The following is a 19,986-nucleotide window of genomic DNA, read 5'->3' as shown; positions in this document are numbered from 1 at the left end:
TATCAGGTCGATAGTGGTCTATCAGCTGTTTCGGGTGAGCATTGATGATGGAACTACACCTGCCTTCCGCTGTTAAGTCGACAGTTCTGGTGCCGAAACGGCATAAAAACTAATCAGTGGGAGTGCGGGTGTCAGACCCCCACCAATGAGATCCTGAGGATAAGCCATTAATAGTAAAATCCTGGAAAACCCCTATGATGGATAGGTCATCAGTATCTGATCTGTGTGGGTCTGACTGCCAAGACTCCCGCTGATCAGCTGTTTGAGATGGCACCAGTGTTCGCAGTAGGGCCATGGCCTTCTCTCTGATTTTCCTAGGCCAGTGATGTTACAATAATCGGTCACGTGGCCTAGGCACAGCTCAGCCCCATAGAAGTGAATCGGGCTGAGTTATGATACCAAGCACAGCCACTACATTATGTACGGCGCTGTACTTGGTGAGCACAGAAAAGGCAGGGGCCGATGCCTTCTCAAACAGCTAATCGGTGAGGGTCCTGGGTGGGCTTGAGCGAATCAATCCTTCTGTATTGGCTCCGTGGAGCCAAAGTTAGTTTTGCCCAAAGTCGTGCAAGACTGTGGTTAATTCCTACTGTATTCCTATCTGCGTATCGAAAAACAATTTAAAATAACTACCCAAACTGGGCTTTGGTACTGGCTTGTTGCTCGGTACCAAAGCCCAGTTTAGATTTCTATTTTAAATTGGTAATTCAATACGCACATAGGAATACAGTAAGAGTTAACCACGGTCTCAAGAGACTTCGGACAAAACGAACGTTTATGCTGTACAGATACAGCATTAAAATGAGTATTTGAACAAATCGACTTTGGATTTATCAGATACGTAGATACTAATGATGACAGTTATAAATTCTTGGAAAACCTATTTAAATGTCATCAACTTTATGCGGCCCATATTAACTTAACTTAGCAGCATAAAGTAGAGATAGGCGAGGTGATTTCAGCGCTCTGTCATTTAAAAGTTAGAAGTAAGTGGTTGCCGAGAACCAACATCACAATCACAGCAGACTGGGCCTGGAAAAGAGTCCCGGCCACCTGAGAAGAGTCATGGTTATTCATGAATTCCTGCTCTCCCTGCCCACCTGCTGATGACTGACAGGCTTCTACCTAGTTTTCTCCCTTTCTCTCTAGGAGAGAACTGCCAGTCATCAGCAGATGGGCGAGAGAGCAGGAGATTAGGAATAATCAGGACTCTTCTCAGGTAGATTTGACTCTTTTCAAGGCCCGAGCTGCAATGATTATGAGGCTGGTTCTCAGCAACCAATTACTTTTAGCTCATGAGTGACGCATCGCCAAAATCAGCATTTCTGTCACTATTTTATGCTGCCCTCAGTGAGACAGATGACAGGTTCCCTTTAATGCCGTGTCAGAAAAACTAAGATCCGCCTACTTTGATTACATTTCTTAATAGATTACTAAAGCTACTATTAAAATTTTGGACCTAAAATTACACGATAAAAGATTGTTTAAAAAACAAAAAGCAAGCGCCTCCTAGTTAATTAAACCGTACCTCATACCTCTAAACCTGCAGTACGCCAAGCCTGAAATATGAGCCTAGGCAGGCAGCTCCTAAGAGCTAAAGTGTTGACTGAGACAGGAAGAAGCTGCAAACCGCAAACGAAAGAGGTCAGGAACTCTGCCATCGGGTAACCCAACCGCTGATACCAGGAAGGGAAGAAAAGTTGCAAATCTAGAAATACTACATTGAGCAAGATGTAGAAGAGGCTTCAGATTACAACTGGAGCCACTTTCTCCAACACCTCCTTTCTAAATCACGACTGTGCAAACCAAGACAGCAATGTCCAGGCGAGACACACTGTACTACATATTGAGATCAGTATCATATAGAAAGTGGAGCACTGCAGGTATACTTGTGGTTCCCAGAAGTCGGAGCCTTGCACACCAGGAGTTTACACAAGTGCAGGTTTACTTTACCACACCATTTGTTTCCTGGATCCCTGGAGCATAAATCATGAGGGACCTGCTGCAGAAAGAGCTGATTTAAGCCAGGAGCTCCACGGTCCTGCCAGAAAGCCGCCTATGACATCAGAAGGTCTCTAAACACAACATCCCACACTATAATCTCTGAATGTATAGCATGCACGCTTAAAGGGGAACAGAATCACAGATCTTGACATCTGGATGAAAAAAAATCTAATAAAACTTCAATTTTTCTGTTAAAGACAAGTATAAGTGGCTACAAATGTGGATGTAAGCTGGTAAAGTACTGCCTGGTCCGACGGTGTAAAATTATTCACACCGACAGCCACTGCTGGAAAACAAACAGATCAATGCAGGAAAGTGACAAAACTACCAGCTGGGTGAAATGGCCGAATGCTATTGAAAATAAGGTGGCTGCCATCCAGATGTATTTCCTGTACTGGCATGGTTACTCATCACTGGTTTGATACGTCACAATACCATAAAGGAGTAAAAGGTCCAAACTTCAGTGCAAAAGTTCCCAAAGAATCTGATTCCACGTGATTTATGATGGGGCCGGTAGAAACAATGTGCAACAGACACAGCATAGCACAATGAGCTCAGCTGTTTCTCTAAACAGGTGATGTGGTCAGGGGACCCCATCCTAGAGAAAGGCGAGGGTCTCAGAGGTGGGATCTGTATCTGTCAGACGTGTATGGCCTGACCTGTGTGGAGACTAGAAAAGTCTGCTTCAACTGCTCATGTCCTCTGGTTTGGTACCAGGTAGAGATATGTATGGTTTGAAAGCTGACATTCCAAGCTTTCAGCCAATACCAGAATGACAGCAATATGTTCAGGACATGGGAAGATAGCACTGATAGAAACCTGGATGCAGTGAACGCAACTGAAAATAAAAGCAATTTTTACCTGGGATTATTCCAGACTCGAATTCTAACAGTGATATCTCCTCTGTTGCTTGGCCTAATGCTTATAAAAGCCTGGAATGGAATGTCAGGTTTCAAACAAGTCCAGTTGCAGGCTTCTAGCTGCTACCATTCATGACATAACAGCCCTCCACTTTTCGCCCAAGTTTGGCTCCGGCAGAATAGTTAGGTGGTTAAAGGGTTTGCCGGTTACAAAAAGTTATCCCCCATCCACATGGATTTCTATTGGAGCGCCAGTGTTCAGCTATCGCAGGCACTTCCACAGAGAATATTGGAGCGGCAATGCGCATTCTGACCAGCCGCTCAGTCCATTGCACAGGGAGCTCCATGGGGTTTGTGACCCCCCATTCTTGTGATCATTGAGGGTTCCAGTGGTAGGACCCCACATATCTAATATGTATCCCCTATCCTGTGTAATGAAAAGTATTCTCACTACTGAACATGAATTACTGCCAGCATACAGTGGCAGCACCTTAGTGATGAAGTGAAGTGCCTGGACACAATATTTCACACTGATGTCTCTGAGGATGTGCGCTCATGAGTTAAGTGTGCTTTTGGAAAGACTGAAGGCAAGTATATAAACGCACGTCACCTTTATTGCACAGAAGCACCCTATAAAATCTATATAAACAATCTACAGACGCAGCAGTCTGGGGCAAGGAGAGGCGCTACTGAGAAGAGGCTTGTGCTATTCCTGCACATGTAAAGCTCCAGAGTCTACTGTCACGCACCTTGTTTGTGGTGTAGCTGTCCCAGATGATAAGCTTGCCGTCCTGGGAGGCACTAACTAGGAGCCTGCAGGGGGAAAAGAAGAGGACAAAAACACAAGATCAGCAGCCAAGAAGAGCAAGCAGCACTGGGGGTGCATTTCTACTTACATGGCTCATCAATTAAGAAAGAAACATTTTCAATGAAGACATAAAACATATGGGCAGAAGGTGAAAAACGTATCTTAATATTTAGTTATATAGATATAGGCAGTGTGCATATGTAAGGCTTAAAGGGGACAGGTCCTGGATGCTTTTCCCTCAAAACCGCTATGCAAGTCATGTATCCTAAAGTAGGCATTGTCTATAGTTATTGAAAAAAATGTTCCAAAAAAGTGTGAAACCTCCACCCTATACAAATATACATCTCTGCATTCCCAAACCTGCCTCTCCTCCCATTGCCTGATCCCAGCTCTATGTCCGCACAGTGAACATGGGCCACGTTCTACTGCGATCCGACAGTCTATTGCACACGGGCCCACGTCGCTAGTAAACGAGATGAAAGCGCGCCAAAGTAAAGTGCAGTAGATTCCCAGCAAGCACTGGAATAGTGAACTTGCACAGCTGGATCTCAAAGAGCAGGACCATGAAGATGTGCTGGTGCATTTTCTTAGTGCATGTATAAGATACCCGCATGGTGGCCGCGTCCATCAAGTGGATGGAAGAGCCCATTAAGACGCCAGACCCTTTTTTGGCTCTGGACCACCTAATCCCTGATTCATATACAGCATGGGAAAGGGTCACTTGCAATCATTAAAAGGTAGGGTGCATGCATGTATTACTAAACCTAAAATATGTAATTTATGGTGCCTGACAGAGGAAGCATGTAATCGGACCGGAAGATTTCAGCTCTGAAGGTGGCAAAATACTGAACAAACAAAAAAAAAGGCTATGCTACATGTTGCAATCAAGTATTTACCAAGCTATTTCAATTTGTCTGTAGATTTCCATAAGGAAATGGATGATAATTTTTTTTGGGGAATAACATTGACAAAGACTTAATATCTAACTGCAGACATAAGCGCTCTGCACAGAGCTGGAAGCTGGTTAATGGTATTCTGATATTACTAGAATCAGAGACGTGAACCTAAAGCATTTGAGGTCTGCCTATTGTACCGTCAATCTACATCGTGTGTGTTTCAAATCAAATTAAAAGCACAAGACTAGGTCAACTGCTTCCTACTGACCTCAAAGAGGTTTGTTTCCACCACTGATTTCAAATCCGCTTGGAAGCCTACATGTTCTCTCTAGTGGATTTCAGCTGCGTTTACCACTGCAGTCAACAGGGAAGGGCTAAAACAACAAGCAATTTCCTGCGCGTTTTGGTGTTTTTTTCTGCCACCAAAAGGCAGATCATTCTGATGTGCTGCTGCTTTGGCTCATGGGCATCGAAGCCATGTAAAAATTAGCCTCAGACTGCGTTCAGCCCACAAACGCTCCACCACTTTGCTTTTGGACAACAGATTATATGCTGTATACACCTACCTGGAATCTGTGCCCCAGTGCATAGCATAGATTTTCGCGAGGTGGCCCCTCAGTGTACGTCTAGTGCGCATCTGAATTCGACCTACTGGATCAATATTGGCTGTGATCTAAATCAGGGGAAATAAAACACAAAGCATCTTTTTAGTTACTTTAGTGAATCACAAAAAAAATAAAAAAAATAAAAGGAGGAATGCAGGATGCAGGAGTGCGAAAGATGTGGAAAATGAATGTCAAGTGACAAAAATTTAAATCTTACCTGAGCCAGAGTGGCATCTGCACATGCTTTCCTGGCATCCTGAGAAGGCAAAAACAAAAGAAAAGTTGTATTAACTATGTAAGGAATAGCAATAAAACCACAGAAAAGTTATTGGTACTGAGGGTGCATTCAGATACTTTACAGTTTCTACCACTTTAGACTTCAGTTTTGCAACATTCAACATTTAATATAGGATTAAAGGGGTAGTCCCACAAAAAAATAAAAATTCTACAGTTTCCAAACCAGCACCTGGATCTGAATACTTTTGTAAATGCATGTTAAAAATGTAGCATAGCCACTGAGTTACAATAAAATGTATCTATAGTGCCACCTGCTGTTAGTTTTTCCTTATTTCTTTGTCCAGCTCACTGAGATGGCCGCACATGCTCAGTTTCATCCTTCAACTGCCTCCTAAGTTGTGATAGGGAGAGCATGGACACGCCCCTCAGCTGCAGCAGAAACACACTCCCCTTGTGCCATCAGCTTGATATAAAACTAGGAGAGCAACGAATGGAGATCTCCGGATCCATATAAGGGACAGGGCTGGTTCTGGCTTTGTTAGAGAGAGATTGTCATGTAAAAAAAAAAGCCTGAAAATTAATATTATAGATGTCAGGAAGAGTGGGGTAGCGCTAGTTTCGCACATGCGGCTGTCCTTTGGCATAGAACAGCTTGCCCGAGTTCTGACATTGCCGGATACTTCTGCCTGCCCGTCAGACCCCATTGGCTATAATAGGGTCCTGCAGAGACCTGGCAACCCATAACAGCCAGCCCCAGATGCGAATCTAGCCTTACATTACTACATCGATGTATGCATTTCAAAAGTCTGCAGTAATGTGCAAATACCCAGAAAAGCTTAAAGGGAACCAGTCACCAGGATCTTGGACTATTATCTGCAGTTATATATGAGTAGTACTGCAGAAAAGGAGTCCAGATCACTTTCACCCTTTTCACTCTATAAACGCAGTAAGAAGTCCCTACTGTTCTAAACCGTTACTATACATGCTGCTCCGTCAAATCATATCCACGGCTATTGGATGCATATGCTTCTCTCCTATGTATTCACGTACATACTTTGTGAATTTTTGTTCTTGAAATTTCGTCAATACTTTCATAAAATAAAAAAAATAAAAAATCAGTAAGAATAATAAGAGGCACGCGCTGTGTGTAAAGGGTAATGCAAAAACTTTTGTTCAAAAAAACCTTGAGACGAAGGAGAAAAATGTACATAACTAATACATGTCACAGCTTCTGCAAAACAGACCTTTTAACGGATACACTAAACTAAAGACGTCCAGGAAGTCTGGTCCGGGCTGGAGCCAAGCTTTTAATAACTGTTTAGAGGAGCCGAGAATTAATGAAGGCCGAGAACTATTCACTTTCTGAGACGCTGATGTGTACGGAGATAAAGCAAACAGGCCGTGATTCATTCCTGGGCAGGTATTTGACCATCTATAGCCATCCTCTCCTATCTCCATACAACTTGGTTACTACACGAGAGCCTCGAGCTGCTGTGGAATGGTCTCACAGAAGAAATGCTTGATGGGGCTTTGTAGGAAGCCAACCGCATTAGATGCATAATGGTAGGAAAATTCTCTAGTGTGTGGGAGCCTCCCTGCTCTCCCCTGACGGCAGGTGGTTGGTGGCGAGTTCCATTTCGATGTGACCAATCCTTTTATTCTAAGGAAAATAAGATGCTGCCAGAGTGATCGCATCTCTCAGGACACATGCATGCTTGGCCAAGCGAATGGCCGGCCTCAGTGTGGTCTGGAGAGTTACGATCCATCTTTTTATAATCCCAGCTCAGGAAGTTTGTGTTGCAGAGTAACTAAAGCTTTGTGGGAAAAAACTAAGGGGCAGAAGCGTCACTGAGCACTCGGCCCCTTCAGCTTTCACCGTCTCTGCTCCAAGCGTATGGAGTACGGGGCCCAGGGTCTATGGATTCACACCCTTCAAAAGCCACGCAGAGCTGATGAACACTGTTTAGTTACTCTTCAATCACTCGTCCTGGTTAGGAACTAGTATTGTAGGTGTCCAACACTGAAAATGGACTGGCCATGTAACATCTGCAGTAAGAAGCTAAGAGGGGGAAAGAAAGAAAACGCAACATATTTGCATTTTTTTTTAATTATTAAGTCATCTTAGGCCTCTTTCACACTTGCGTTGTCCGGATCCGGCGTGTCCTCCACTTGCCGGAATTACACGCCGGATCCGGCAAAAACGCAAGTGTACTGAAAGCATTTAAAGACGGATCCGTCTTCAAAATGCTTTCAGTGTTACTATGGCACCCAGGACGCTATTAAAGTCCTGGTTGCCATAGTAGTAGTGGGGAGCGGTATACTTACAGTCCGTGCGGCTCCCGGGGCGCTCCAGAATGACGTCAGAGCGCCCCATGCGCATGGATGACGTGCCATGCGATCACGTCATCCATGCGCGTGGGGCGCCCTGACGGCACTCTGGAGCGCCCCAGGAGCCGCACGGACGGTAAGTATGCTGCTCCCCCGCTCCCCTTTACCATGGCTGCCAGGACTTTAGCGTCCCGGCAGCCATGGTAACCACTCTAAAAAAGCTAAACGTCGGATCCGGCAATGCGCCGAAACGACATTTAGCTTAAGGCCGGATCCGGATCAATGGCTTTCAATGGGCATTAATTCCGGATCCGGCCTTGCGGCAAGTCTTCAGGATTTTTGGCCGGAGCAAAAAGCGCAGCATGCTGCGGTATTTTCTCCGGCCAAAAAACGTTCCGTTCCGGAACTGAAGACATCCTGAAGGGATTTCACTCTATTCAGAATGCATTGGGATAATCCTGATCAGGATTCTTCCGGCATAGAGCCCCGACGACGGAACTCTATGCCGGAAGACAAGAACGCAGGTGTGAAAGAGCCCTTACTACAATTAAGGAAAGCTCCATCTTTAGAGAAATGCACATGGGGAGCCAAGAACAGTAACCTGCGTATCTTAAAGGCTTGTCCGGGCTTTTACTATTGATGACCCAATAGTATAGGTCAGTATAGGTCAATAGAGATAAGCGAATTTCACGTTATGAAATTCGTTCACGCTTTGTTTGATGGTAAAAGGTGAATTGCATTATGGATTCCATTACCACGGACCATAACGCCATTCTATGACGGAATGAGTAACGGAATGCCTCTAAAGGCATTCAGTCATAGAATTGTGTAATGGTCCGTGGTAACGGACTCCATGATGCAATTCTGCTTTGACCACCAAACAAAGCGTGAACGAATTTCAAAATATGAAATTTGCTCATCACTAGTCATCAATATCATCCGACACCCCGCCGATTAGCTGTATGAGGAGACTGCGCGTGCAGTGTGCACGTGCCATCTCCCTTCTCACCAATGTTTTGTCAGACATACAACAAGAAGAGAGAAATGAGACGGCATGTGCACACTGTGTGTGCAGTCTCCTCATACAGCGGATCGGCAGGGGTGTCTGACCCCCACCGATCTGATATCGAGAAAAGGTCTGTGATGGCTAACCTCCGGCACTCCAGCGGTGGTATAACTACAACTCCCAAGATGCACACTTGCTTGGCTGTTCTTGGAACTCCACAGAAATGAATGGAGCATGCTGGTAGTTGTAGTTTCACCATAGCTGGAGTGCCAGAGGTTAGCCATCACTGGGATAGGTAATCAATAGTAAAAGCCCGGACAACTTCTTTAAGGCCCATGTGCTTAGTACAGAGAATGTCACCTGGATTAGGATCTTGGAAAAGCTGAGTAGATTTACACAAGAGGTGCACTTATACGCGCCAACTGCGAAGGCAGTTATTGAGAAAAGACTGTTCCTTCCCAATAACTGCTTGCTCATCAGTGGAGGAAACAGCTGCACTTACAGGAAGCAGTCTCCTCCACAGTACCGGGATGAACCATTGCTACTGCCACTGCTCGTCCTCATACAGATTCACGGTTTCTCAGCGGCCGAGCGATGTTTACACAGGACGATCTGCTGCCCAGAAATTATAATTTAGGTACCCACATGAACAATCATTTCAGCGGAAGAATGAGTGTCGTCTTTGTTCAACAGGTGACCTGTGGCACCTTTACATGGGCCGCTTGTCGAGAATGAGCATTCCTACTAACATTTGGTGCAAATAATTTGCCTGACCGTTGCCCTGTGTAAATCCACCATAAATCCCCCTGAATGAAAAAAAAAAAATATATATATATATATATATAATTATATAATATAAATAACAAACTGGGGAAAGACTGAACCCAAAGTGAGTAAAGAAGTCAGTGAGAGGTGGAGGAGGAGGTGTCATGGTTTGGGGAATGTTTTCTGCAGCAGGAGTTGGACCTCTCATACAGCTACATAGCAGAGTGAATGCAAGTGTGCATCAGAACCTTCTTCAACTACACATGGTTCCTTCCTTGCGTTCATCACTCAATCGGCCAGACATTTTCAAGCAGGACAATGCCCCCGGTCACACAGCAAAACGGGTAAAGCAGTTCCTCGAAACTGAAAACATTGAAATGGCCAGACCAGAGTCCTGATCTAAACCCAATAGAAAACTTCCGGAAAATCCTTGGTGACAAAGTTATGGTCAAGAAACCCACAACAGTCACAGAACTGTTATAGAGTGGACCAAAATCCCACCAGAGCCGTGTGCGAGTCTAGTGATATCCTGTGGCCGCAGATGTGGTGAAGTCATTCAAAGCAAGGGCCACTGGTGACTGGTGTATACACACATACACAAAAGAAAAACCACCAGCAGCACCATCCAAGAGAAAAAAGGAAAAAAAAGGAGGGTGCAAGGCCCAAGTATGGCAATAGGTGCTTACCCACTTGTATAAGATAAAAATTGGACTGAACTCCAAAGGACTTTCCAATGAGTCAATATGCTTTATTCACCCACCAGGTGGCACAGAGCGACGTAAAGGCTCATGCATTTACGTCGCTCTGTGCCACCTGATGGGTAAATAAAGCATATTGACTCATTGGAAAGTCCTTTGGAGTGCAGTCCAATTTTTATTATATATATATATATAAAAAAAAAATATTATGGGAGTGCGCCTTATAAAGCGATGGTTGACACGGATGTATCGCCGGCCGCTATGCTGCACAGCGTGGCTAGCGATACATCAGTTACAGTATGGGGAGGGAGGAGGGGCAGGAGGCAAGTCTTTATTTTAATGAACAAATATATTTTCACGATATGGGAATTTTTTGCGATTAGGGCCCTAAAAATTGCGATAACTGTATGCGATGCGATATTTTAAGGGAATTGTGCTAGAGGTCTATATTTGCTTGGATTTTCAAGGCAAAAGCACACACAAATTACTGATAATGCTGAAATGTAGTTATGCTTAACTCAAGAACTGAAATGCCGTGTTTTTCAAAATAAAACATCTTTTACTAAATTAAATAACATATTTGCATTACTGCAAAAGTACAAAATACAAAACTTGCCATTTTCTTAATAGCACTGCACAGAACAGATAAATAAAATAGAATAAATAAAAGAACATTTGTTCATTAAAATAAAGACTTGCCTCCTGCCCCTCCTCCCTCCCCGCACTGTAACTGATGTATCGCCAGCCGCGCTGTGCAGCATAGCGGCCGGCGATACATCCGTGTCAACCATCGCTTTATAAGGCGCACTCCCATAATATTTTTTTTTAAAATATATATATATATATATATATATATATATTACACATATATACATATACACACACACACACACACACACACACGCTTACATATAAAAGGTGCATTTAGCCCTGGAGCTCCTCAGCACCTGGTCAAGGGTCCCATATAAGACAGAAGCAGCAGGACCTCTGTGGCAGTAGAAATAGCCGATTTTAATCTGCACCAAAATGCTGAATACCTGGTGTGAGGAGAGAAACATCCGGTATTTCTCTGCCTCATCACCAGGCTTTCAGGATTGGAGTAGGGCTTCCTCGAAACTGACAAATTCTTCATGTGTCGGAGTAACATTCTTGCGCTTTCATTTAATTCTAAAGAATCTCTTAAGACTGCAGCAGGCAATGGACTGAAGACTACACGACCGGGTGCAATGTCAGCATTACAACCCTGATAAGAAATCTTACATATTTAAGGCATTCGATCGACAAAAACATAAAGTGTAAAGTTTATCTTTGTGCTGCCACGCAGTCTGTAAAAAGAAAATAATTCCCTGCACATAACTGGCCGCAGCCAGAGCAGCCTCAGACAAAGGATGGATATTATTTACATTGTAAGACGTTCGGCTGGAACCTCACGTTCAAACAGTGAGAAGCTATTTAAACAGATCAGTCCCAGATGTAAAAAAAAAAAAAAAACAACAAGAAAAATTATTGGGGCTGGATAACCCAAGGGCTGGTGACAACATAGAAATAAGAGAAACTCTACCAAAATCCATGTAACATTTCTTTACTCACTCTGATTTGGTTCTTGAGTTGCTCAGCCTCTTGGCGTAGCTGATCAAGTTCACTCATGGTTCTTCTCTACGGTGAAGCTTCTCTACCACCAACACTCAGTTCTGTAAGGAGAAGAACAGGGAGGCATTGTCAGCAAACTTCATTTTGGTGTAATGGAATACAGAAGATTGACCTGAAGACCACTCTCAAGCACACCCTTCCTGAAGAATTAAAGTTTAACTCCAAGGCAAGACCCTTGACATCAATTTCAGACAACCTGCTGACGCCGAACCTTGCAGTGTTTGAGCTTACAAATAACATACAGAATCCTAACCCCGATGCAGATATTCAATAATAGCCTCATTGTACCACAGGGAAGGAGACCGTTATGTAGATTCCTCCAGAAGCTAATTTAACATGGTGTGAACCAGCAATAAGTAATTTCATAGACATCAGTTGAAAACCATCAACAAGCTCGTTGCCCGCATTAGTTCCTCACAGTTGTAATGTCCGACTGTGGTAATATAACCAAACATGCACGTTTTATGGCTTACCATTGTATCCTAAAAGTATAAAATGCAAGATTTAGGACCATCAAGTAAAGAGTTGTACTATAAGCACGCACCTCTTCACTCCCATTTGATAATATGCCCAGAATTGTACTTACAATTCAACTGAAAACCAGGTCTGGGCAGCTGTAAGGTCCTGCTACGATGTGCAGCTATGTGTTGCACAGCCCTCTCACCTGTCCTCCGTACAATGTCATCTTTAAGCCCAAACAGATCTGCGTTACTCATTCAAATCCGGTTAACGCAAAACCAGCTGAGAGTCTTAAATTGTCCACTATCCTTCTGACCCTAATCCAACGTTTGCTTTTCTTTATAGACATTCAAGGACAAAAACTGCTGAAAAGAGACGTTTCTGGGCCCAGTAGGACTGTACAGCTGGTAGACATTTCACCTTCTTTTACGGAGCTTTAGGTTTATCGATTTAGAAGGTCTTCTGTGCTACTGTAGTACTGAAATCATACAAAGCATGGCCCCCAATACTCATCCCTCTCAAGACCCACAAGTATTGAGCTCTGAACACACACATACATATACTGAATGTATCTCAAGATACCAAAGCAGGTACGTCCCTAGATACCACTTGTAAGGGGGGGGGAAACAAGAGACCGCCAGATGGCTAACAGATTCTAGACTAATGCACTTAAATCATTAAAAGAAGCCCGATAAGAACGTCTGCAAAAGTACACACTAATGAAACCCTCAGCATGGAGGTCTATACCATTAAAGCTTACTGCCCTGTCTTAATCCGACCAGTAGATGGGACAAATAAGCACACCGTTCTACTCGCCACCACAGTGAAGGGAAACCAAAATTCTTCTACTGACGTCCTATTGTCACACATCCCATGTCTACAGAAACTACTGTCCCCTCAAAACGGCTCACCTCCGCACCCGTCCCAACTTTCAGTTTCCAATGCGCATAAGAAATGTAGAGACCACCGGTATAATGCAGCAGAGTGCAAATCCCTTTAATCTTGTCGACGAAGATATTTAATGCTCCCCTGGGGGGGGGGGGGGGGGGGGCAGTTTTCTTAAAGTGACATTTACCAACAAGCCCTGGTATGTATGCGTCATGTAGGTCAGTCTGTGACGAAGTGCACAACAAGGGTAGAGGGCATTTCAGCTCTACAAGAGTGTCCTTTTAGCCTCCATCAGCACACCAACTTTTAAACTGTACAAGGGCGCATGGAAGATAAGAATTTCCGATATTGTGGGGACCTAGGAAAAAAAAAAAAAATGGTGACTGATGCATGCTACGGTATGGAACAAAGGCCTCTGCTGGACCCACAAGTCGGGAGAGGAAACCACCAATGGAAGACCGAAACAGTGTATAGAGAGCCTAACCAGTACTGGGGTATAATGGCAGGACACCCCAACAATACTTTATCGAAACACTCATGATGGGACCACAAGCAACAATTATGGTTATGACCAAACTGCAAATTTCTACTTTTCAATTGTATTTCAATCATTTTAGGACGTCATCAGCTCATGACGACGGCTGTGAAAAGATGAACAGGAACAAAATCACCAGTTTCAACCAAAACTGTACAGACTGAGATCCACGAGGTTTATTATCGGAGCCAAATTCCAATCCACCATAAAGACCCAGACAACGCAAAAAAAGGTCTACAAAAGGCTGAAAATACCACCTTCACGGACCCTGTACGCCTCTTGCACAGAAGACTTCTATATAGTATACAGCTACAGCACTTCATCATAACCGTAAAACAAACTTTTCCGACAGGTTTTTAGTGAGTGGGATAAGAACTTCCTAGAAAGACCCCTGGGGAGGAGCAGAGCAGACGACTCACAAGCGCTGCCATCCAGCTGTTTCAGCACCAACATTAGGCAAGCCGAGGATTAAGATGCTCTGATGAGGATCTTAAGAAAATGCTGCGTTTGGACAATAGAAGATTATACTTTCAGTGACCGGGGGGGGCGGGAAGGAAACAAGTGCACTTTACCCCGCCAGAGCCGTCTGACTAGGTGATCAACAAAGCTTGTGCAAGGTCTCTGTTCCTCACCGGCCACAGAGAAGAGCCAAGATGTCCACGATTTAAACACATTACCACACCAAGGAATAAAAGCCCCCATCTGTCCTGCTTGGGGCATATTCACCTGTGACGGCGATGTGCCGTGTGGTCATAAACACACACAAAACAACTTTCACTGGGTAGGAAACACTTGCTACAAAAAAAAAAAAAAAAAAAAAAATGAGAAAAACAAAGCCAAAGACCACAGTTAAAAAAAACGGTGGTTTTGCAGCATGGTTGTGGACCACACTACTATACTCCAAGCTGGTTACATACATTTCCTCACATTCAAATGAAAAAAAAATAATTTAGTATTTACAGACACCTACTCAAATTTATCATCGACACCCTGAAATACAGGGCCACTGAGTTTTCACAAAACTTGTGCTACGTCAGAGACATATCAAAGGTCTTGATCGGTGGGGGTCCGAGTGCTGAAACCCCAAGGATCACTAGAACGAGGATAGAGAAGGCCTCACATAACACGCTCTCCTCACTGCAGAAGATGGACCCATAGACTTTGTTCAGCCTGTCTCAGGTAGCAAGGAAAGAACACTATGTGAGCGCTTCTCTCTCCTCGTTCTCGCAATCAGTGTGTGTGTGTGGGGGGGGTCTCAGCGCTCAGACCCCCCACCGATCAAACCTTTGGTACGTCGCCATGACAAAAATCAAAATTTTATGAAAACTGAAACAAAAAAGGACTGAAACATGCCTAACCATCCTACAACATTTCTCTTACCTCCCCGGCAGAAATCTGGTCCCAGTATTAGTAAGGACAACAACGTGAACAGCCTAAACCCAAACGCCACAGACCAAGTAGGAAAACACTTGGCGTTCTTGTGGGAACATAACCGGAGAGATGTAAACCAGAGCCCTACGCCAGCAGAATCCTAGTTTCCGGAAATACACCAAAAACTAATGATCATTTAGCACAAATTAGAAGGTGAATTGTGCCAGCGGCCATGAGAGAGGTGCAGGACGTCTTCTAGAAAAGCCTCATCCTCCATACACTCGCTGATGAGGTTTCTGCTGCAACTCAAGAGGAAAAGGTGTGGTAAATCAGTCCTGGGTGTGGGTTCCTTAGTAATCAAAATCACTTGTTTCACCATGACAAACAGCAAAACACAATCCAAACTACAACCGTAGCACACAGTATACGGTCGCAGCGGTCTAGACCAACACATCAGCTCACTACTCAACTCCACAACACTGGGTCCTGGATTTCATGAGACTATATAAGATTTTGGGGCTTTGTTCTGAAGTAAACATCTCCAACTGGTGCTGAAAGGGTTAAAAACATGGTTGCTTTTTTTTTTTTTACAGAAACAGTGCCACTCTTGTCATCTGCCTGTGACTAGTATTGCAGTCCAGATCAATTCATGCGAATAGGGCTGAACTTGCCAAACCACATTAATGGCGCTGCTTCTGGAAGAAGGCAGCCATGTTTTCCTAATCTCACATAACTCCTTGAAGTGACTGCCGACTTGCAGCTTACGTGTAAGTTTCTGCCGGAGGAGTCGAGAGAAGTGCAGCGCGCCATGTATTACAGGAAACAACAGGTCTGCAAAAAAATGCAGACGCAACATGGACCACACCCATATTTTGCGAATCTGCGGTTGTGTGCATGAAGCCTTAGTATGAGCTCCCAGTTTAAATAGGGCATTTCCATGGCTAAGGCTCTCCGGGTACACGCACTTTTTCAAATCGTTTTTTTAAATCTCATCTACATGGTGCAGATATTTCCCAGAAGGAAACTGACTTTATGATTTTAGAAAATCTGCAGCGTGCCGATTGTGTGGATTTGCAGTGCAGATTTCCCCCTTTGCAATGCAAAGGAAGAGACCTGGGGCAAGACTGTCAAAATGCGTGAATTTTGGTGGGGGAAACGCAGCGAGAACCACATGAAAATCTACATAAACTACTACTGTGCACTAATAGCCTGTTTTGTCGTTGTTGCGACGTATGAAACAGGATAAACTGGCCTGCAGTGCCGATGTGACAATATACGCTGCAGATCATACAGCAGATTTCACCTTTTACAATGCAAAGTGTAAAATCCGCTGCCATTACCGCAGCGGACTTTTCTGGTACATTTGGATGTACCATAAAGAGGTTTTGTTTTTTGTTTTGTTTACTTAAGCACGTCTTCTCCATGGTTTTTATTTCAATTTAGATGCTCCTGATCCATTTTCACAAATCCCTCCGGTTTGTTTCCATCCTGTAGGTAGCACTTCTCTGCGTTGACACTCCCCTATCAATGCCCCACCCATGAGAGTAGCATGGACATGGTCATATGACCATAGCCCAGAAGACAGGGGCAGTAAAGAAAAGATAAAAGAAACACGCTACAGAGTCACAGCTACCTTCTTTAGGAATATTTTAAAAGGATATCGGTGCATACCATAAAAAAGCCCTTTAACGGGGTTGATTGAAAGTTTAATGCCGATTACCTATCCTTAGGACAGGCCATCACTGTTAGAAGTTGTCGAAGGTCAGGTTTTTGAGCACCCCCGCCAATCAATCATTCCAATAAGTGCAGTATCTTCTTCACTGCTTACACTGTATAATATAATTTTTAGAGACTGCTAGCTATTGTGGTGTTAACCCAGAAACAGCTGATCGGCAGGGATGCAGAGAGTTGGGATCCCATTGATGTGAAATAAATGTTCTACCCCAAGTATAGATCAATAGTAAAACTCTGGACGACCCATTTAAAGACACAATACAAATAGAAAATAAATATATGAATACGATACTAGCAAGGCATTTTCATTACCATGCACACACCAACTGAGCATTACCTGATCTACAGAGAGGCGGTGGTATGACAGCTGACCCCTCTCAAGCACCCGAGTCAGGAAGCAATGGAAGTGGCACTGCCATACCTTGACTGGCAGACAGGAGGGTTTTAGACCAGATTCACAAGACCATGCTCGGTCCAGGAAACATGGCCTGTGTGTCTGCCACATGTCCCGGACCGACCACAGCTCTTCTGATCAAAGTGATGATGATGCAGTCTGTTCAGATTGCGGGTCTGTCATGCTGTGCTCACATCTATGTCAGTAGAAGAGACCCAGGATAACATGGGAACCGACCATATGACAAATCACTGATTCAGTCAGTCCAGCAGATGCGGCTGACACATGGCCAGTGTTTCCTGGACCGATCACGGTCGTGTGAATCAGGCCTTACTAGAAGCTGCAGACTGGCTATAGATAGTTATACTATACTGCTCCACAAGCTCAATAATGCATGGATGAGACAAACCCATGGCTGAAATGGTGAAGTCACGTGCCACATTTGCAGCCTCCCAAAATGTGGTCAACTGATCACTACTGAGTTGATGACTAAATGTAAAGGTAAAAAAGCCACAAAGACAAAGCAGGGAACGGGTCTGTTTAGCAGGTTCATGGGACACTACCATCAGAATTTCCTCTCACACACTAATAGCCCAAATATGAATATTTTAGGTTTAACGAGTGGATGGTTTTCTGGAGATAATTTTTGGAAGCCCCTCCATGTATTCTACTTCCTGTCTGTGCACATTCTTCCATCCTAGTTTTTTACTGCTAGCATTGGCTTACTAATACGGATGTCAAATACTGACATACTGAGAAAGTGGCCTTTGGCTGTAAAGTATACAATCAAAAAGCAACTATTCAGGTGACAATGTCCGAAGAACAAAGTCATCAAGAAAAGTTTAAATCATGTTCACACGTTGTGGTCTGCTGCACAGCAAAAAAAATAAAATAAAAAAAAAAGTTAAAAATGCTGTTATTTCACAAAACAGTTTAAAAAAAAAAAATAATGTCAAGAACATTAATAGATAAGTACTCTTAACACAAAAAGGTGTGTAGATTACCAGGAGATAATCCAAATTTGACTTGCGGTCAAAGAGCAGGAAGACAGGTCAATGACCAGACAAAATGCAGCCAACACACTGTAAGGTTCACTGGTAGGAGCCTGCTGGTTTTGGGGCATACGCACACTTTCAAAATCTCATCTACACGGTCAGGAACCTTCCACCCAGAAATTGACCTGCGGTGAGGATTTTGAAATCCACAGCATGTCTAATTGTTTGTGCAATCTGGGGCAAATCTGTGACAAAATCCGCAAGCAACACAGGTGGATTTCGCACTTAAAAATAAATAAATAAAATTGGTGCGAAAAATCCACATAAACTACACTACCATGTGCATGTACCCTTAGGCTACATTCACGTGACTGTGAAAAAACAAACGTGTGACAGACATTTAAGAACAATTGTAGTCTATGGGGTTATTCACAAGACCATTTTTTTAACGGTCAGTAAATAGCGTAAAAAAATAGAACATTTTCTACCCTGTTCATAGTCACTGACTGACAGCCCCCATACAGTTGGAGGGAACCGTTTTTAACGCCAGTTTCTCAGAAAGGCATCGGTGGAAAAAAAACTGACGGTTTATTCGTTTTTAAGACTTTTTTTTATCGTGCGAGTGTTGTGCAGCCTCAGGTGTCAGGTTCCTCAATACATTCCTGAAAAATACATTGGCATAAGACCCTGTCCATGTTTGTGTTTTTTAAATGGACCTGTTAACAGATTGACAGGTTTCAGTCATGATAACTGTCCGTCTGTCTTCTTTAGACAACTTTCTGCCAGAAAGACAACTTTCACAGGGACAAAGAAGCCAAAATAGGCTCATTTTTAGGTCCCGTAGAGCACAGGGATCCCGATGGATCATTTTTAGAACAATGCAGGATGCTACAGGAGAGGGAGCCTGATACATCATCAGAATTGAAAAACATGGTGTGAACGTTCCCTAAGGCCTCTGTCACACCAGCATGTGGCAATATCAAATCTGGATTATTTTTTTACCCTTCTTGGTTCCATTTCTCATTTGCATTTGTCCTGAGTGCTTTTTACTACAGGTATAAAAAAGGGAGCAAATATGCACATGTGAACTGTGCCAATACAGAATATGCTTCATTAATTCAACTCTTAAATTTGACTTCTAGGGGTTAAACTGCAGCAGGTAAGGACACGTGAAACAAATACAGATCTCTAATACGAAGATGTCAATAAGTCCTAAGACCATGATAAAATGAGGAGCCCCAGAATAACCCAGAACCTCCGTCTCCACAATAAATAATGTCATCCACGCAAAGAGGCTTCTGCTTCCATTACAGGCGGACATACTTACGGAGAAAGCCATTTCACAGTAGATGTGCTCCAGGCCACATCCATCAGGCAGAACTAAAAATCATTTTACAATGGATTAGTTCCCTCAATGGGAATAGTCACTGAAGCTCTCAGTTCATTCGCTAAAAGGAACTTCTAAAAGTGAGCAAGAAAACATTACCTCCGCCCTTTCAGACATCAGTTATATCAGAATACGACCAGCACGTCTATGGCTTCACCCTTCCGTCAAAACATGGCAGAGCTTTAACCAGCAACATCAAGAATGAAATGCCCAATCTACCCCTAGAAAAGATGAACGTGTCAAAGACAGGTCTCGTTTCTCATTCACTGAAGGTGTGGTAACAAGGCTCTTGGGGGATCTAGTGGTGGGAGTTAACATTCTCCACTCCTGCGTCATCGAGGGAGCAATGGTATGGAAGATAAAGAA

General features: G+C 43.6%; 1 protein-coding gene across 1 annotated transcript in view; it reads right to left on the bottom strand.

Annotated features, from left to right (window-relative positions):
• The window catches only part of GNB1 (G protein subunit beta 1), a 61,938-nt gene that overhangs the window by 16,884 nt on the left and 25,068 nt on the right, over window positions 1-19,986 (bottom strand). Inside the window, exons 2-5 of the mRNA XM_044281878.1 lie at window positions 11,798-11,898; window positions 5,391-5,429; window positions 5,135-5,241; window positions 3,614-3,677 (exon numbers count right to left, since the gene is read on the bottom strand). Of these exons, the coding sequence (XP_044137813.1) occupies window positions 3,614-3,677; window positions 5,135-5,241; window positions 5,391-5,429; window positions 11,798-11,854 (267 nt within the window). The 5' untranslated portion in view covers window positions 11,855-11,898. The remainder of the gene's footprint in view (window positions 1-3,613; window positions 3,678-5,134; window positions 5,242-5,390; window positions 5,430-11,797; window positions 11,899-19,986) is intronic.

Source organism: Bufo gargarizans, chromosome 2, assembly GCF_014858855.1.
Source record: "Bufo gargarizans isolate SCDJY-AF-19 chromosome 2, ASM1485885v1, whole genome shotgun sequence".
NCBI lineage: Eukaryota > Metazoa > Chordata > Amphibia > Anura > Bufonidae > Bufo > Bufo gargarizans.
This window is presented reverse-complemented; position numbering and strand designations above follow the sequence as displayed.